Raw genomic sequence first — 20215 nt, 5'->3', positions numbered from 1 at the left:
TTTTTGTGATTTATTAGTTTTTGATGGATTTAACAAAATTCCAGTGACATTTGGTTGTGCTTCACTAAAGTTATAACTCTAAGCAGGCAAAAAGAAAATAATTAGTACCAGGCCTTACTTTACAAGGTTTAAAACTTTGGGTAAACAAAAGAAGAATAAGAATATAAACAGTAGAGAGTCTGTATTGCAAAATAAAAAGAAAAAAAAAGTATGTGCTTTTGATACGCTTGGAATGTGTGGATTGGAATGCTGATTATTTGAGATGTGAGAAGAAAAATAGAAGACCTAAGATCCCTTTTTACAAAAAGGATGATCAAATATCCCCGGTTTCAACATTACCCTTTGACCTTAGTAGTTGCTTTTGATTCGATTATTTGTATTTTCTTATTGGACAGAGTGACGGCACAGGTAGGATCTTTTTCAAACTGGATGGAAGTGGAAGCATGGTTTCGCATGTGAGGTAATTAAGAGGCGGCAATGCGTTGACTTCAGTCTGCCTCAGCCTACCCCTCAGCTTGCCCAAAACGACCCTAACAACCCCCTATCTCTCTCAACTCTATGCTCCTGCCCCCCTCTACAACCAGTGGCCTCTCGAATGGCTCCCTGATGTAGACCTTAAATAGGCTTGCAATCGGCATATGATGGACCGAATGTAGGCCCCTAGGTATGCTTTTTCGTGCGGTGGGCTCCCTTCATTATCAAGGTATCATCTCTCAATAGTTTCAACTCCCGGTCAAGGGATCGAGTACCCGTAGGTGGTGAAATTCCACTAGCGTGAGTGTGTGGGGTGTGTGTGTGCGTGTGTTTAAAAAAACATAAAAAAGAAGGGTATCATCTCCTACCTTTTGCAATACACTTCCTCAATCGGTTGTAGGATTCGTTTTTTTCATGCATGTCTGCTAATGTATGAGAGATCTAGAGGCTTATGGAAGCCACGGTGCATGTCCTTGCTCTACAGTGTACCTGGTCTAGTATTAGCCAATCATATCTTGTAGTTGTCTTCAAGCGTTGCCAAGGACCTTTTGGCTTGACTTTTGTGATTTTTGGTAATGTTGGAGTTTGGGAAATGTGCATCGATTGATTTATGACTTTTGGGCCACATCGGTGGATTAATTGATATCCGATTTAAATGGGATATGGGCCTACCAATCGGGTCCATTGATCATCTTTGAGTCTTACCAAGGATCCTCACTGGCTGGCTAATCCGGGCTTTTATGGCCTTGCAGGTTAACTAGAGGTATATTTATCATGATAAAGCGTGTTTTGAGTTCTTAAAGGATCTTGACAATTTAGTCCGAATTGGATAGGTTGGCACATAGATTTATTAATCCAATCCATCAACTGTTTTCAAGATTGCCTGAACTATATCCTGTTCAACTTATAAGTTCGTATGACAAGTATCAAATTATATGAATACTCTTGCTTGAAGCCTAACTATAGTTGAAGAATGGTTTTAATCTTATTTTCGAGTGGGGTGTCTCCAAGCTCTTGTTTTAAAATAAACCCATAAAATGGATGGATAGAGTGGATATATAACACATACTTTACAGTGGGCCCCACCACACATAACATCACCTAGCTGGGTGGTGCTAGGATCACCACCCAATCTGCTTCCACCAAAGGGACCTTGGGCGGATGCGGATTGCTTGCGCCGTAAATTCCTCCTTTCAATAGCTAGGTGGAGGCAACCGTAATATTTATGAAAAATCCACCTTGTCCATCTGTCTTGCGAGCTCATATTAGGAGTTGAGCCCAAAAACAGGCAGATCCGAAATTCAAGGTGCCCGCATATAGGAAAAATTAAGAAAATGTTTACAGTTGAAACCTCCTTGGAGTCTAGTGTGATATTTATATGCCATCTAAAATATTTATAAGGTAATTACTACTGGGACGTAAGTGGTTTTTTTTTTTTTAAAAAATATTAGCTCAATTCAAGACATCCGTGGCCCATGAATGTTTCAATGGTGGACCTTCAATCATCACTATTTCATGTTGTGTGGCCCACTTGAAGTTTCGATCCACCTTCTTTTTGAGCTCATGTCCTAACATGAGTGCAAATAATGTATGGATAGATACGGAGTTGGTTTCTAAAAAATAATAGAGTGGTCCACCTTAGCTTCCAAACACAGTAATTTCCTCCGGCAGGTGTGGTGGTCCTATCTGGTGGTCTAGGACACGCCCAGCTAGGAATGGACAAGGTGTATGAGGGGCCACCATGATGCGTGGGTTTTATCCACACCATCCATCCATTTTCATATTAACTCAGGGTAACAGACCAAAAATGAGATCGAGCCAAGGCTCAAGTGAACAACATCATGGGAATCAGTGGTGATAATGACACGCTCCATTGAAACTTTGTTGGGGACCACTATAATAGTTAATTGCCATCCAACCTATTCCTAAGGTTACAGGGGCCTGGAAGAGAAGATACAAATATCAACTTGATATAAAACTTTCAAAACAGTTTTCAACAGTCAGTGTTTAATCCAAACTGTGTGGTTCACCTGAGCCTTGGATCTGCCTCATTTTTTGGGCTTGAACCCTAGAATGTGAATAAAACACATATATCATGGTGGTCTGTAATAGCTTCTGTCTGTTCTTAGCTAGGAAGCCGCGTAGTACTCAATCTGAGTCCGTGGCGTATGGCTCATTAGTGTAACTGGTATAGATCTAGAGTATCTCCATTAGGCTAAAAATAAAAAATAAAAAAACAAGAAGAAGAAGAAGAAGAGGAAGAAAGCCATCCCGTGTGATAATTCTATCTACCCATCCATCCAACGGTCAGTGTTTGCTGATGATTGTGCCTTTTTCCGGGTGGCCTATCAAGAATGAGTTTTATCAGATTGACGATCCAGATCGTTAATCGGATGACACCCGTGTCCACTACAAACTAGTTTCCATCATAACAAGGTCCAAACGAGTTATGTCAACTTCCCAGGGAGAAAATTACCACTGTAAAGGCTACCTTTTATCAAGCGGCTTTTATGAAGATTCCAAAACTTAACATCCTACCTTAAACCTTACACGTACGGACAAGCATTTCAAGACGAAAATACCCTGCTTTTCACATAGCACTGCACGTACGGACAGGGGTATTTTCGTCCTCGAATGCTCCGTCCGCACTAACAAGGTCCAAGTTGGAAAGGTAAGTTTTGCCAGTTTCATAAAAGACGCTGGATAAAGGGTGACATTTACAGTGATAATTTTATCCTTCCCAGGTTACCAAAAAATAAAAGGAAAAAGACTTACAAGGGACGTATCATATTCAACACTTAGAATATGTGTTCGAGAAACAATCATTCAAGTAAGTCCGGGAGCGGATAAGTTACTGACAAGGTCAGTAGCCACATGGCTACTGACGTGACGTCACCAAGCTCTCTGGACCCACCATGATGCATGTGTTGTATCCATACCGTCCATCCAGATGTAGAGATCGTTTTATGGCATGAGAAAAATAATGAGATAGATCTAAAGTTAAGTGGACTCCACCATAGAAAACAGCGGGGACAGTGACATCCACCGTTCAAAACTTCTCAGGGGCCACAAAAGTTTCCGATCAAGCTTATATTTTTGTTTTCACTTCATCTATCTTTATGTTAACTTATGAATAGATTGGATCTAAAATATTACATCATCGTGGGCCGTATAAATGTTTCAACGGTAAGTGTGACTGATCCCACGGTTTTCTGTGGTGGGTCCACTTAAAGTTTAGATATATCTAATTCTTTTTCTCATGCTATAAAACGATGTCTATAAATGGTTGGACGGTATGGATACAACACATGCATTATGGTGGGGTCCACATAGTGGGGTGACGTTACTTCAGTAGCGATTTGGCTACTGACCTTGTCAGTATCTAATCCGCGCCCAGTAAGTCCTACCTTAGATGGGACATGTATCAAAATTCACACGGATTGGCCAATCCTGACCCGGTTTTGAGGATTTAATAAGAGAAGAAAAATGGACGGTCAAAAGAACTTCAGTAGACTATATTTACAACCATCTTTTTTAATTTCTTGACAGTCCTCCAGTAGAGTGGTAGGATCGTCAGATTACTCAGATCAATCTGAATTTGTGCCCATGTCCTATCCATAATGGGGCCCCACTATTTGAAAATTTTTACGTGCATGTATACGGAGTGCCAAACTGAATTTTGCAAAGCCACGCGCGCGTACGAGGTAGCCCATGTACACGACACAAGTGCATGCATGGCGCATTAGTAGGAGGGCTAATCAATTCATCACACTAAGGGCGTGTTTGGGCAGTGGGATTAGAAGGGATTAGGTGGGATGGGATTCAAAAAAATATAATTATTACCCAGGTAGGGATTGTCCCATGTTGCCGTGGGGTAAGATTAATGTCTTGCTTTGTTGTTATTACGGTGGTACATTGAATGAATATACCCACCATCATTTGAAATTACAAAGAATAGCACACGGGTTATATCTATACCGTTTATTTGTTTTGTAACCTCATTTTATGGCATGGACATAAAAATGAGGTAGATCCAAAATTTATGTGACCCCAAAGAAAATTTTAACGGTAAGTATTCAATCCTTGTTGCTTTCTATGGTGGGGTCCACTTGAGCTTTAGATTTACCTGATTTTTTGGCCCATGCTCTAAAATAATCTCGATAAATGGGTGGACGGTGTGGATATAGCCCACACATCATGGTGGGACCTACAACAACTTGCTAACATTGAGTGAAATTGGCACGGACCCAATGCAATTCTATTTAATGTAATTCCAAGCTTTTCCATTCTTCCCAAACATGGAGTGGAATTGGCACAGGACCAGATGAATCCCATCCTGCATGCATGGCGCATTAGTGCATCACTAAGGGCGTGTTTGGGCAGTGGGATTAGAAGGGATTAGGTGGGATGAGATTCAAAAGACATAATTATTACTCATGATAGGGATTGTCTCACGTTGCCATGGGAAAAGGCCCTTATTGGCCGGTCGGATTGGAAGGGACTGGATGGCATTGGAAGGGATTGGAATTTAAATCCTTGGATTGGCCGGGCGTGCCAAACAGGGCCGGTGATCTGATCCCAATCCCATGGATCTCAAGACAATTCACTGACAACACCATCATTACCTTTAAATCCCATCCAATCCATCCTAATCCGTTCAAATTTGCCTGGGACGTGTTTGGTTTGAGGGATTGGAAGGGACGGGAAGGTTTAATCCCGGGATTGGCCGGGTGTGCCAAACGGACTGGATATAGAAATCCAGAGATATAGCAATCCCATGGATCTCAAGACAATCCACTGGCAACACAATCATTACCTAGAAATCCATGCCATCCACCTTAACACCATTCAATCCCTTCCAATCCATCCGACCAAACGGGCCCTAAGATTAATGCCTTGCTTTGTTGGTATTTTGGTGGTACATTGAATGGAAATACCCACCATCATTTAAAATTACTAAGAATAACACACGGGTTATATCTAAACTGTTTATTTGTTTTGTAACCTCATTTTATGGTATGGAACTAAAAATGAGGTAGAACCAAAATTTATGTGACCCCAAAGAAATTTTTAACGGTAAGTATTCAATCCCTGTTGCTTTCTATGGTGGGGTCCACTTGAGCTTTAGATTTACCTATTTTTTGGCTGATGCCCTAAAATAATCTCAAAAAATGGGTGGACGGTGTGGATATAGCCCACACATTATTGTGGGACCTACACAACTTGCTAACATTGAGTGAAATTGGTAGGAGTGGACTTGGCACAGGACCATATGAATCCCATCCCACCTAATCCCTTCTGATCCCACCGCCCAAACACGCCCTAAGTAAATCGCCTCACTCGAGAATTAATAGGTCCACTGGTCGGGTGGGCCACAATTTAAGAAACACATTCATTTATTGGCCGAATTTTCTTACCTGCTCAACTTCTAACATGTTGTCTGCCTGATGAACGGACTAGATATCTTTCTAGAAGATGACATAAATACATCCGAACCCACCTGATGAACGGCTTGGATATTTCACAAGTGAGCCATGCTCGCACATGTGATGACGCATACATGAGCGGTTTTTACACGCGTGTGGGCTTAGCATAGTTTTCTTACTCAGCCAGAGTATCCTGACTCTTCCCGTGGAAATTAGATTGCGTGCTGACTCACTCGCTACGCAATCGGCTTCCCTTGGGACGCGGATTGCGTCCTACCCACGGCAGGACTATGTGGGGCCTATAGTGATTTAAGTGTTTTATCCACGCCGTTAATTACTTTTCTCAGATAATTTTAAGGTATTAAATTATAAATTAGACAGGTACAAGATTTAAGTGGATAATAAAGTAGCAATTGAACGTCCACCATTAAAAACTTTTTGGGAGCTGGAGAAGTTTACGATCAAATTTATATATGTTTTTTCACTTCATCCATGTCTATATGTCTTTATTACCTTATGAATATGTTGGATTGTAAAAACGCGTCACGGTGTCCCTTAGAAATGTTTCAACGGTGGATGTCATTATCACTGCAGCTTCCTTTGGTGTGGTCCACTGGATATGTGGAACTATTTCAACTTTAGAATTATATATGAAAATGATCTGAGAAAAGAAATGAACAGTGTGGATAAAACACTTACATCACGGTGGGCCCCAGAGATCGTGAAAAGACGGTGGGGCCCACATCACCGGCAATACACCGCACATCTGTAGGTCTTACTCAGCCAGAGTATCGTGACTCGGGCGCGGATTGGATACTGACAAGGTCAGTAGCCAAATAGCTACTGAAGTGACGTCACTAAGCTCTGTGGACCCCACCATGATGCATGTATTGTATCCATACCGTCCAACCATTTGGAGAGATAATTTTATGGAATTATGAAAGGAATGAGATAAATCTAACATTTAATTAGACCCCACCATAGAAAATAGTGGGATAGTGACATCCACCGTTCAAAACTCCTTAGGGACCACAGTAGTTTCCGATCAATCTGATATTTTTTTTTTCACTTCATCCATCTCTATGTTAACTTATGAATAGGTTGGATCTCAAAAATACATCACAGTCTGCCCTGTAAATGTTTCAACGGTGGGTGTGACTGCTCCCACGATTTTCTGTGATGTGTCCACTTGAACTTTAGATCTATCTCATTCTTTTTGTAATGCCATAAAACGATCTCTAAAAGTGGTTGGACCGTATGGATACAACACATGCATCATGGTGGGGTCCACAGAGCTTGGTGACGTCACTTCAGTAGCCATCTTGATACTGACCTTGTCGGTATCTAATCCGCTTCTTCGTGACTCCTCTCGTATCCATTCGCGTGTGATTTTTTTTTTTTTTTTGTGCCCCGCCATCTGCTGAAAAGATGGTGGGGCCCACATCACCGGCAATGCACCGCACACCTGTAGGTGGTGGGGATCACCAAAAAGTGGTAGGATTGCGACGTACCTTACAATATTTTCTTTTTGTCTGGGAGTTGGAAGTGAGGTGCACTTCTCTTTGTCATGGCTGCTGCAGCCAAGAATAGCATATGCTAAGGGTCATAAACCATAAATTCCTTGCTTTGACTGACATAAAATTTGAATATTCGCCAAAAGTGGGCCCCACATGTAGATCATCGCAATTAAATCTCGTGTGGAGGTGGTGTATGATGATCCTGTCCGGTCATTGTTGACGAAAAATCCGTATACGTGGGGCCATGTTCCAGTGTTTCCTGACCGTTGCTCTAGTGGGCCCACCAATGATAGACAACACCCCTAATATCTCCCAGAAGACAATACACCCAGAAATCTCCCAATCCATTGAACCGGGTCGCAAGTTTGGACCCCGACTAGCTGTTTCACGTCGAAGTAAAGGGAGCGGATTAGGTGTTACCTGGGTAACGCCTTAGTGGGTGTTACTCTTACCGTGGGCCCCACCTTGATGATGTGTTGTATATCCACGGCGTCTATCCATTTCTCTAGCCGATTGTAGGACGTGGTCCAAAAATTTAGGCAGATCCAGATCTTGGGTGGACCACACCACACGAAACAGTGGTGTTTCGGTGCCTCACCATTAAAAATTTCAAAGGGCCCATCATAAGGTTTCCGTAATGTTTATTTGCCATCCAACCTGTTGATAATTTTAATAAGAGCTAGATGAAGGGAAAATACAAATATCAGGTTGAACCAAACTTTTGTGGATCACAAAAAGTTTTTAATAATCATTTGTCACTGTTTCTAGTGGTGTGGTCCACCTGAGATTTGGATCTTCTTAAGGTTTGGAATTGCTTCCTAAATTGAGATAGAAAAACAGATGAACGGCATGGATATACAACAAATACATCAAAGTGGGCTCCACACGGTGGGTATTACACTCCCCCCAGAGTAAAACAGAGCTGGCAGCTGTTCAAATCTACCAAGAAAAATTAAATGGCCAGGGTGTGGGTCCTCACTCATGGGTTAGACTCACAAGAGTTTCAATTGATATGTTTTCTTGGTCTATTCTTCATCTTTCAGCGTTGCAAATTCCTAAAAGAAGCATATGGGTGACCACAATTTAGAAAAAAAAAACATTATGAAATTTTAATATAATCTAGACCGAACAAAAAGAAAAAAAAAGAAAAAAAAAAAAGAAGAAAACCACATACACGTAATTAACTGCTTTTTCTTATGTATTGGAACAGGTACGCATGTGTCAGGTCTACTAGATTAGTTTTATTTTGGTATGACCCAAATCAAATCTATTTAAGATTTAAATATTAGGTCCAAGTCAAGTAATATCATGTTGATTATGAGAAGACCCAAATCTTACGGGTTTAGTAATTTTGGGTCAATTTTTTGGACCCCAACCTGCCTATGGGTCTAAATGTTAGACCTGGAATCACAACTTTATAGGTGAAGTCCATTCACAAGACAAATCATCTAGGCCCATTTGCACCCCTAATTCCAGACATTCAATCTTAGCCTTCTTTTCACATCAAACCTAATGAATTTATTTTTATTTTAAAATAATCTTGGGGGCTAATCTAGCGCCTCTAAGTAAGGAGCATTGTGAACTTGGGTTGGGCTTAACCCCAATCAGACTACCCGGTCGGTTAGGTTGGGATCTGGTTGAAAACCCCCCACTCACCCAATTGGTGTTGGAACATGAATTGCCGGTAACTCAAGCTTAATGGAAAAAGCTAAGCATTTATGCATCAAATTTAAGGCCTTTCAGTGAAAAAAAAGAAAAAGAAAAAGAAGGTAATTTTGCATTTAATGAATGGAAATCTCAATAGCGATTTCATGTACAAAAATCTCCGAAGTGATTTGTGAGCCTTACATTTGACACACACATATACACAATGCTTTTCAATTGGTCCATGTCTAGGGTTATCAGAAACCTCTATAACCCCACATTAAGCTGGGCTTCAATTAAAGCCTTGTGCGACCTCACCCAACCCTATTTGTATTATACTATGTATATTATTATATTTGGAAACATTTAATTTAATCATACATGTTTATGACCCACAATTATGATTTTTATTTCTAATCATCTAGATTCAACTCTATTCCCGAGTTTTCTTCAAGTACCTGTTTGTTTTAACGATTACTACATCAATACACCGTAATTGAGTATCACTACGACAATAGTTCAAAGTAAATATGTATACAATACCACTTGTAGCTTTAATGTTTCATAAAAGGATGTTGTAAAACCGTCTCAAATGAAAAAAAAGGACGGTCATGGACCGTCGCATAGGCCATTAAATTTTGACATGTCGTATTACTTAAAGGACGGTAGAAAACCGTCGTTCTTATTGACAAAAAACGGACAGCCATGGACCGTCTCTTATGAGCCTTCAAAGGACAGTGATCAACTGTCTTTTAAAAGGACGGTCATGGTCCGTCCTTAAAAAGGACTGTCGTGCTTCATCTCTTATGGCCCTTCAAAGGACAGCTATGGACCGTCCTTTAAAAGGACAGTCATGAACCGTCTCTTATGAGCCTTCAAAGAACGGCCACAGACCGTCCTTAAAAAGGACTGTCATGGATCATCCCTTACGAGCCTTCAAAGCACATTTTCAAATTTAAGAGGATCAATATACACCTGTTACAATATATTTCATCGTATTCTTCCTGATATACACCTAATATATTTCATCATATTCACATTCATATCCATCTAAACCCAGACTACGTAAATCCAACATAAACTATATCCATCCAAACACAAACAATCTTATCCACATTACATTCATCCACGTATAAATACATATAAGTTTAACATCATAAATAAAAAAAGAAAAAAAATCAGCAACAATTTTCTGTCTTTCATCTGAAAAAAAAAATATTAAACTAACAAAACATTATAATTCAGAATCATGAAGATTTGCATAAACTTCTTCCAAAAAAGTGAGCACTTTTTTAAAATAAAACTGATCATTAAAATAAAACTAATACAAGCAAATAATGCAAAAAAGTATTTCAATTCAAGTTAATAGAAACAACAACAAAAATTAAAGCTTTGTAAAAAGGGACATGTGTTAAAAGGGATACATTCTTGTTTGTTACCATGTGATTGGGCTACAATTCAAGTTAATAAAAACAACAACAAAATAAAACTTTGTAAAAAGGGGCTAAGGTTTAGGTTAAGCTATAGGTTTAGGGAATTGAGAATAGGTTAAGGTTTAGGTTTAGGAAATTGGGTTTGGGTTCGGGATCGGGTTTAGGTTTGGGTTTTCAAGTTTAGGTTTAGGTTTAAGTTAGAGAGTTGAGATTAGGATTAGGTGTAGGTCTAGGTTTTAGGTTTAGGTTTAGGTTTTAAGTTTTAGGTTATAAGTTTAGGTTCAGGTTTAGGATTAGGTTATAAGTTTAGATTATAAGTTATAGGTTATAGGTTAAGGTTTATGTTTTAGTTATAGGTTATGGTATATAGGATATAGCTTTTGGGAATTGAGAATAGGTTAAGGTTAAGGTTTAGGTTTAAGAAATCGAGTCCGGGTTTGGGATCGGGTTTAGGTTTGGGTTTTCAAGTTTAGGTTTAAGTTTAGGTTAGGGAGTTGAGATTAGGATTAAATGTAGGTTTAGGTTTAAGGATTTGAGAATACATTTCGATTTTAGGTTTAGGTTATAGGTTTAGTTTATAAGTACAGGTAATAGGTTTAAATTTAGGTTAGGTTATAGGTTAAGGTTTAGGAAATCGGGTTCGGGATCGGGTTTAGGTTTGGGTTTTCAAGTTTAGGTTTAGGTTTAGGTTAGGGAGTTGAGATTAGGATTAGGTGTAGGTATAGGTTTAGGGATTTGAGAATACATTTAGGTTTTAGGTTTAGGTTTAGGTTATGGGTTACAGGTTTAGGTTTAGGTTTAGGTTTCGGTTAAGGTTTAGGTTTAGGCTTAGGTTTAGGTTATGGGTTACAGGTTTTGGTTTAGGTTTAGGTTTAGGTTAAGGTTTAGGTTTAGGTTTAGGTTTAGGTTTAGAAAATCGGATTCGAGTTCGGGATCGGGTTTTGATTTTGGTTTTCAAGTTTAGGTTTAGGTTTAGGTTAGGGAGTTGAGATTAGGATTAGATTTGAGAATACATTTAGGTTTTAGGTTTAGGTTTAGGTTATAGGTTATAGGTTTAGGTTTAGTTAGGTATAGGTTTAGGTTTGTTTAGGTTATAAATAGTTAGGGAATTGAGAATAGGTTAAGGTTTAGGTTTAGGAAATCGGGTCGGGTTGGGGATCGGGTTTATGTTTAGGTTAAGGAGTTAGATTAGGATTAGGTAGGTTTATATTTAGGGATTTGAGAATACATTAAGGTTTAGGTTTAGGAAATCGGGTTCGGTTGGGATCGGTTTAGGTTTGGTTTTCAAGTTTAGGTTTAGGTTTAGGTTAGGGAGTTGAGATTAGAATTAGGTGTAGTTTAGGTTTAGGATTTGAGAATAATTTTAGTTTGGTTTAAGTTAGTTTAGGTTTAGGTTAGTTTAGGTTTGGTTTAGGTTATAAGCGGAATAGGGAATTTAGGTTAGGTTAAGGTTTAGGTTTAGGAAATCGGGTTCGGGTTTGGGATCGGGTTTAGGTTTGGGTTTTCAAGTTTAGGTTTAGGTTTAGGTTAGGGAGTTGAGATTAGGATTAGGTGTAGGTTTAGGTTTAGGGATTTGAGAATACATTTAGGTTTTAGGTTTAGGTTTAGGTTTAGGTTTAAGTTTAGGTTTAGGTTTAGGTTTAGGTTTAGGTTATAAGCTATAGGTTTAGGGAATTGAGAATAGGTTAATGTTTAGGTTTAGGAAATCGGGTTCGGGTTCGAGATCGGGTTTAGGTTTGGGTTTTCAAGTTTAGGTTTAGGTTTAGGTTAGGAAGTTGAGATTAGGATTAGGTGTAGGTTTAGGTTTAGGGATTTGAGAATACATTAGGTTTTAGGTTTAGGTTTAGGTTTAGGTTTAGGTTATAAGCTATAGGTTTAGGGAATTGAGAATAGGTTAAGGTTTAGGTTTAGGAAATCGGGTTCGGGTTCGAGATCGGGTTTAGGTTTGGGTTTTCAAGTTTAGGTTTAGGTTAGGGAGTTGAGATTAGGATTAGGTGTAGGTTTAGGTTTAGGGATTTGAGAATACATTTATGTTATAGGTTTAGGTTTAGGTATTAGGTTTAGGTTTAGGTTTAGGTTTAGGTTATAAGCTATAGGTTTAAGGAATTGAGAATAGGTTAAGGTTTAGGTTTAGAAAATCGGGTTTGGGTTTGGGATCAGGTTTAAGTTTGGGTTTTCAAGTTTAGGTTTAGGTTAGGGAGTTGAGATTAGAATTAGGTGTAGGTTTAGGTTTAGGGATTTGAGAATACATTAAGGTTTAGGTTTAGGAAATCGGGTTCGGGTTCGGGATCGGATTTAGGTTTGAGTTTTCAAGTTTAGGTTTAGGTTTAGGTTAGGAAGTTGAGATTAGGATTAGGTGTAGGTTTAGGTTTAGGGATTTGAGAATACATTTAAGTTTTAGGTTTATGTTTAGGTTATAGGTTATAGGTTTAGGTTTAGGTTTCAATGTAGGTTATAAGCAATAAGTTTAATGAATTGAGAATAGGTTAAGGTTTAGGATTAGGAAATCGGGTTCGGGTTCGGGATCGGGTTTAGGTTTAGGTTTAGGTTAGGGAGTTGAGATTAGGATTATGTGTAGATTTAGGTTAAGGGATTTGAGAATACATTTAGGTTTTAAGTTTAGGTTTAGGTTATAGGTTACAAGTTTAAGTTTAAATTTAGGTTTAGGTTAAGGTTTAGATTTAGGCTTAAGTTTAGGGAACTGAAAATAGGTTAAGGTTTAGGTTTAGGAAATCGGGTTCGGGTTCGAGATCGGGTTTGGGTTTTGGTTTTCAAGTTTAGGTTTAGGTTTAGGTTAGGGAGTTGAGATTAGGATTAGGTGTAGATTTTGGTTTTCAAGTTTAGGTTTAGGTTTAGGTTAGGGAGTTGAGATTAGGATTAGAAATTTAAGAATACATTTAGGTTTTAGGTTTAGGTTTAGGTTATAGGTTATAGGTTTAGGTATAGGTTTAGGTTTCGGTTTAGGTTATAAGCAATAGGTTTAGGGAATTGAGAATAGGTTAAGGTTTAGGTTTAGGAAATCGGGTTCGGGTTCGGGATTGGGTTTAGGTTTGGGTTTTCAAGTTTAGGTTTAGATTTAGGTTAGGGAGTTGAGATTAGGATTAAGTGTAGGTTTATATTTAGAGATTTGAGAATACATTAAGGTTTAGGTTTAGAAAATCGGGTTCGGGTTCAGGATCGTGTTTAGGTTTGAGTTTTCGAGTTTAGGTTTAGGTTTAGGTTAGAGAGTTGAGATTAGAATTAGGTGTAGGTTTAGGTTTAGGGATTTGAGAATACATTTAGGTTTTAGGTTTATGTTTAAGTTATAGGTTATAGGTTTAGGTTTCGGTTTAGGTTATAAGCAATAGGTTTAGGGAATTGAGAATAGGTTAAGGTTTAGGTTTAGGAAATCGGGTTCAGGTTCGGGATCGGGTTTAGGTTTTAGTTTTCAAGTTTAGATTTAGGTTTAGGTTAGGGAGTTGAGATTAGGATTAGGTGTAGGTATAGGTTTAGGGATTTGAGAATACATTTAGGTTTTAGGTTTAGGTTTAGGTTATAGGTTATAGGTTACAAGTTTAGGTTTAGGTTTAGGTTTAAGTTTAGGTTATAAGTTATTAGGTTTAGGGAATTGAGAATAGGTTAAGGTTTAGGTTTAGGAAATCGGGTTCGGGTTCGAGATCGGGTTTAGGTTTTGGTTTTCAAGTTTAGGTTAGGGAGCCGAGATTATGATTAGGTGTAGGCTTAGGTTTAGGGATTTGAGAATACATTAGGTTTTAGGTTTAGGTTTAGGTTATATGTTATAGATTTAAGTTTATGTTTAGGTTTAGGCTATAAGCTATAGGTTTAGGTTTAGGAAATCGGATTCGGGTTCGGAATCGGGTTTAGATTTTGGTTTTCAAGTTTAGGTTTAGATTTAGGTTAGAGAGTTGAGATTAGGATTATGTGTAGGTTTAGGTTTAGGGATTTGAGAATACATTTAGGTTTTAGGTTTAGGTTTAAGTTATAGGTTATAGGTTACAGGTTTAGGTTTAGGTTTAGGTTAAGGTTTAGATTTAGGCTTAGGTTTAGGTTATAAGATATAGGTTTAGGGAATTGAGAATAGGTTAAGGTTTAGGTTTGGGTTTTCAAGTTTAAGTTTAGATTTAGGTTAGGGAGTTGAGATTAGGATTAGGTGTAGGTTTAGGTTTAAGGATTTGAGAATACATTAGGTTTTAGGTTTAGGTTCAGGGAATTGAGAATAGGTTAAGGTTTAGGTTTAAGAAATCGGGTTCGAGATCGGGTTTAAGTTTTGGTTTTCAAGTTTAGGTTTAGGTAGGGAGTTGAGATTAGGATTAGGTGTAAGTTTAGGTTTAGGGATTTGAGAATACATTTAGGTTTTAGGTTTAGGTTTAGGTTATAGGTTACAGGTTTAGGTTTAGGTTATAGGTTAAGGTTTAGGTTTAGGCTTAGGTTTAAGTTATAAGATATAGGTTTAGGGAATTGAGAATAGGTTAAGGTTTAGGTTTAGAAAATTGGGTTCGGTTCAGGATCGGGTTTAGGTTTGGGTTTTCAAGTTTAAGTTTAGGTTTAGGTTAGGGAATTGAGATTAAGATTAGGTGTAGGTTTAGGTTTAAGGATTTGAGAATATATTTAGGTTTTAGGTTTAGGTTTAGGTTATAGGCTACAGGTTACAGGTTTAGGTTTAGGTTAGGTTAAGGTTATAGGTTATAGGTTATAAGTTTAGGTTTAGGTTTAGGTTTAGGTTTAGGTTAAGGTTAAGGTTTAGGTTTAGGTTTAGGTTATGAGATATAGGTTTAGGGAATTGAGAATAGATTAATGTTTAGGTTTAGGAAATCGGGTTTGGATTCGGGATTGGGTTTAGGTTTGGGTTTTCAAGTTTAAGTTTAGGTTTAGGTTAGGGAGTTGAGATTAGGATTAGGTGTAGGTTTAGGTTTAAGGATTTGAGAATACATTTAGGTTTTAAGTTTAGGTTATAAGTTACAGGTTTAAGTTTAGGTTATAGGTTATAGATTTAGGTTAAGGTTTAGGTTATAAGATATAGGTTTAGGGAATTGAGAATAGGTTAATGTTTAAGTTTAGGAAATCGGGTTCGGGTTCGGGATCGGGTTTAGGTTTGGGTTTTCAAGTTTAAGTTTAGGTTTAGGTTAGGGAGTTGAGATTAGGATTAGGTGTAGGTTTAGGTTTAGGGATTTGAGAATACATTAAGTTTTAGGTTTAGGAAATCGGGTTTGGGTTCGGGATCGGGTTTAGGTTTGAGTTTTCAAGTTTAGGTTCAGATTTAGGTTAGGGAGTTGAGATTAGGATTAGGTGTAGGTTTAGGTTTAGGGATTCGAGAATACATTTAGGTTTTAAGTTTAGGTTTAGGTTATATGTTAAGGTTAAGGTTAGAGGTTTAGGTTTAGGTTTAGGTTATAGGTTTAGGTTTTGGGATTTGAGAATAGGTTTAGATTATAAGTATAGGTTTAGGTTAGGTTATAAGTTAAGGTTTAGGGAATTGAGTTCAAGTTATAGGTTATAGGTTATAGGTTTTGGGATTTGAGAATAGGTTTAGGTTATAAGTATAGGTTTAGGTTAGGTTATAGGTTAAGGTTTAGGGAATTGAGTTTAGGTTATAAGTTCAGGTTATAGGTTATAGGTTTACGGTATAGTTTAGGTTATAGGTTTTAAGATTTGAGAATAGGTTTAGGGAATAAGTATAGGTTTAGGTTAGGTTGTAGGTTAAAGTTTAGAGAATTGAGTTTAGGTTATAGGTTTAGGTTATAGTTATAGGTTTTGGGATTTGAGAATAGGTTTAGGTTATAGGTTAAGGGTGTGGTCCCTACAAATATAAATATAAAAACGGCCTGTCCAAATAGTCAGGCCACTCCAATGTTGTCCATAGAAAATGAACAGCTTCATCATGGTTATAACAGCGGTTCTCACAGTCCAGAGACCCCCGCTCAACATCCAGATAGCTCCGACGCACATCCAGGTCTGCTCCATCAATTTCGAGTAAATACATAAACATGGCCTGTCCAAATGGCTAAGCCACTCCAAAACTGTCCATAGGAAATGGACAGCTTTATCATGGTCATAACAGCAGTTCCCACCTTACAGGGACCCCCGCTCAACATCCGGATAGCTCCGACGCACATCCGGGTCTGCTCCATCAATTTCGAGTTAATACATTTAAAAACAACATAATTATATCTAAAAGCATATAAATACCTGAGGAAGGCCTCCCATATTCGTATTGTTGGTTACTCATCTCTTTGTCTATAAGCCACAATCGACCAACACTTTCTATTGCTACCTGTACTCTGAAACCAACACAAATATAACTGGGTGAAGATCAGTGTCCATGAGATCATAAACAATATACACATCATTAAATGTTTCCCTATAAGGAGGTAATATTATCTCGTTGATAACCACAACCTGTATGACAGAGAAAAATGCAACTGATACAGTCTGTTACAATTCAAAGGAGAAAATAGATTTGTGGCTGCACCGATATTCTAGTACATTACGAACAGTTGCCTACGTACCCAAAAAGTCAGATTGGGATCAAGCCACTACGTAGTTCTTTTTAATTAACCAAGTTACTAAAGGTCATAAATTTCATATTTAACAAAGTATCGTTGAACGTCGTCTCAAATCGTTTCTGGTTGGTGCATTTAAAAAAATTCAAATACACAATCAATGTATATTCTTGTTACATCTCGTACTGCAATAAGAGACAACGCTCTGTCAATACTTCAGTTACATTTGAAATTGAAATCCTTTAGTGACTTGGTTAATAAAAAACAAATGACAATAAGCCATAATTAATAAAAAGGATGCTAAAGATTAAATAAATAAAAAAGGCAACTTGATCAAAAAAGGATTTCAGTGAATAATCAAGTTTTCATCATACAATATGTCCTAGAGTTCAAAAAGTTAAACAAAACTACTGAATATTCAAATTCTCATCAGGAATTTGGGCCAAACAATAATTTTACCCAATTAAATATCTTCAAATGTCCTGTCATCATTAAACAACTCTGCTGTGCGAACATTGATATTATCTATTACAACTCTGATGCATTCTGGAGGGATGCCTGTAGTATCTGACACCATCCGCCCACTAGCAACAGTCCGACCACGGATATCTCTCAATTGACAAATTTGTTCCATCGATGGAGTTGTTGCAAAGTCTTCTCGAATACTTGAAGGCTCACTAGATCGACGGTGGGCCTATAAATAAAATAATGGTTTCATATAAATAATAATGCTACTTTTATCTTTAAAAATAATAATTATATCATTTGATCGCGGCAAATGCAGTACCTGAGATGCAGCTGTATCAGGGGAGCGGTGAAGTAGTTGTTGGCTTTGATAAGTAATTTGTTGCCTAAGTTCAGCAAATTGTTGCTCAACAATCGTACGAAATTCTTGCATTTGAGTCATTGATGCTTCAAATTTAGCCTCAATGGACATACGTGCATTCCTCTCCAACCGAGCTTCTATGATATAGGGGGTGGCAACCTTCATAGTAGTCTTAGAAATACCTAAACCCATGCCCCTAACCCGGCCTCTGCTATCACAACCACAAACCTAAATAATAATTTTTAAGTTTAGTGATGTGTGTATATTATTATTAAAAAAAAACCAACGACAATGTATGTAAAGTGAGTAGAATTAATGGAAAACCTGTGAAACTGGGTCGTGGTCTAAATCCTTGTGCTTACTGGAAGGATCACTGCCAGCTATCGATAATATTCTTTCCTGTTAGAAGATAATTGTTACAATAAATCCTTCATTGTACTTAAATAAAAAAATGATTAAAAACTGAAAAATTATTCTCACCGCTGTTTCAAGATGTGTTTGTGCTGGGTAAGACCCATCAGATTTGCTATGAGTGGCAACAAACAAGTCGGTCCTGGTGATGATAGTATTTGGATTTTCTTTTCGCTGTAATTATATAAGCAAATTAGTCAACAAGAATTTATATTCATCAATTAAATTGTCAAAAAATGTAGTACAAATTACCATTTTCTCTAATGTCCTAGCAGCACCTCGTCTTCCAGTCGTGTGAGGGCATTTCACCTGTGCTCTGGAAGTCTTTCCCTTCTTACGAAGATTGATTAATAATTCTGTGGATTGTAGATTAATGAAAATGTCTCAATCCTTCATGCTCATCAACTTAACTGTCACTGACAACTTTGTATACTCACGTTTACACGATGGATATAGGGGTTGTACCGCATCCTCCCTTAATTTATTGCACTGAGTATCATTGTCTATGTCATCTTGAGGTTGACTACCATGTTTCTCATTGACCTCATTCATACATGCATCTAAGTCATCGGGTTGAACACGACCAAAAGTATCATTAACCAAACCAACCATTCTGGGCAACAGCTCTTCATTACAATCAGTAGCAGATGTACTAGGAGCCTTGGCATTGACACCCATATTGGAAAGTTGTTCTCCATGAAAAAACCAAGTTGTGTATGTCTGATCTACACCATTCATAATCAAATGCTCAGAAACTGTACTTAGTATTTTCTTCCCACGCACATTACGACATCTAGCACAAGGACAACTATACCAATCAACACCTCTCGAATTCCTTTTCGCAAAAATAATAAATGATTCAACACCTTTAATGTATTCATCACTCATTATATCTTTCGCCATCCAATTCTTGCTCGGGGGCGTCAAATCCATTCTGATATCACGTGCATGCAGCATATAAAAAGTGAGATACAATAAAAAAGAGGCTTTTCATAAACTGTCAAAACACGCCACACATGTGGTCACCAATCACAAAAAAATAAAGATCTATATATATATATATATATCCGTTTATGAGGCTTAAACAATTTGCGGGCTATACAAACATAGACAATCGTTTACCTGTAAGTTAAATAATAACACAGTAATCACACAACATCCATGCATGCATACATACATACATATACACACACATAAATCCATCCATGCATGTATGCATGCATACACACATGCATAATCTGTCCATCCATGCATGCATGCATACGTTTCATCCATCCATGCGTGCATGCATACATATACACACATACATACATGTGTTTTATCATAAAACCATGCATGATGCATTCATTTACAACTTAAAGCCAAACAAGACAGGCTATAAAGATGTAAATCATTTATAACTTAAACCATTACCATGCATCCAAAAGACTCCTTAATTGAGTTTGGATTATTTTATTGATTCAGGTTATTAATAGAAGTTATCTGTTGGTTGTGATGGGTGATTGTTCGAGTGTGGAGAAATCATGTGTCTATTTTTTTAAAAGAAAAAAATCAATATTTTTGAGTCTTATCAGTTAAAGTGAGAACTGGGTTTGTTGGCTTTTTAAATATTAAATTGGATTTGGATTTCATTTTTTGGTAAAGGATTCCAATTTGATTTTGATTTTGAATTTCTGGGTAATTATCAGATCGTTTGTTTTTGTAATTTTTTCATGGAAGATAATTGGAAGGCTGTTAGGAATAATGGGCCAATTTGAATTCAAACTATTATTAAAAAATAAAATAAAATAATCTATGGTTCAACTCACAAATAAAATAATTGGAAGGCTGTTTTTTTTTTCCTTTTTAGGATATGTAGGAATAAAATATGTTCCTTCTTATATTTTAAATGAGTTTTCTGTCCTGTTCTGTTTTGGAATAAAATCACCTATTTCTCTATTTTTTTTTTTCTTAAATTGGAATATGATTCTTTTCTTAATTGAAT

The 20215-nt window shown here is 37.5% G+C and overlaps 1 protein-coding gene across 1 annotated transcript; it reads right to left on the bottom strand.

Annotated features, from left to right (window-relative positions):
- Positions 1–17457: 17457 nt before the first annotated feature.
- On the bottom strand, positions 17458–18617 carry LOC131220112 (uncharacterized). The gene is made up of 5 exons (XM_058215083.1): positions 18484–18617; positions 18301–18405; positions 18145–18219; positions 17782–18048; positions 17458–17688 (listed from the first exon to the last, which is right to left on the bottom strand). The coding sequence occupies exons 1-5, from the start codon at positions 18484–18486 to the stop codon at positions 17458–17460; spliced, it is 681 nt and encodes a 226-aa protein (XP_058071066.1). The 5' UTR covers positions 18487–18617.
- Between the last annotated feature and the right edge of the window lie 1598 nt (positions 18618–20215).

The sequence above is a fragment of the Magnolia sinica genome, chromosome 12 (assembly GCF_029962835.1).
Source record: "Magnolia sinica isolate HGM2019 chromosome 12, MsV1, whole genome shotgun sequence".
Classification (NCBI taxonomy): Eukaryota; Viridiplantae; Streptophyta; class Magnoliopsida; order Magnoliales; family Magnoliaceae; genus Magnolia; species Magnolia sinica.
Note: the sequence above shows the minus strand (reverse complement) of the source record. Positions and strands in the feature narration are given on the sequence as shown.

What these genes read in the sequence shown, in the direction of transcription:
- LOC131220112 (XM_058215083.1), bottom strand. An exon ending in ACCACGACCCAGTTTCACAG is followed by an intron (nt 18,049 to 18,144) that starts GTTTTCCATTAA and finishes ATTATTATTTAG; the next exon opens with GTTTGTGGTTGTGATAGCAG. An exon ending in CTGATACAGCTGCATCTCAG is followed by an intron (nt 17,689 to 17,781) that starts GTACTGCATTTG and finishes TTTTATTTATAG; the next exon opens with GCCCACCGTCGATCTAGTGA.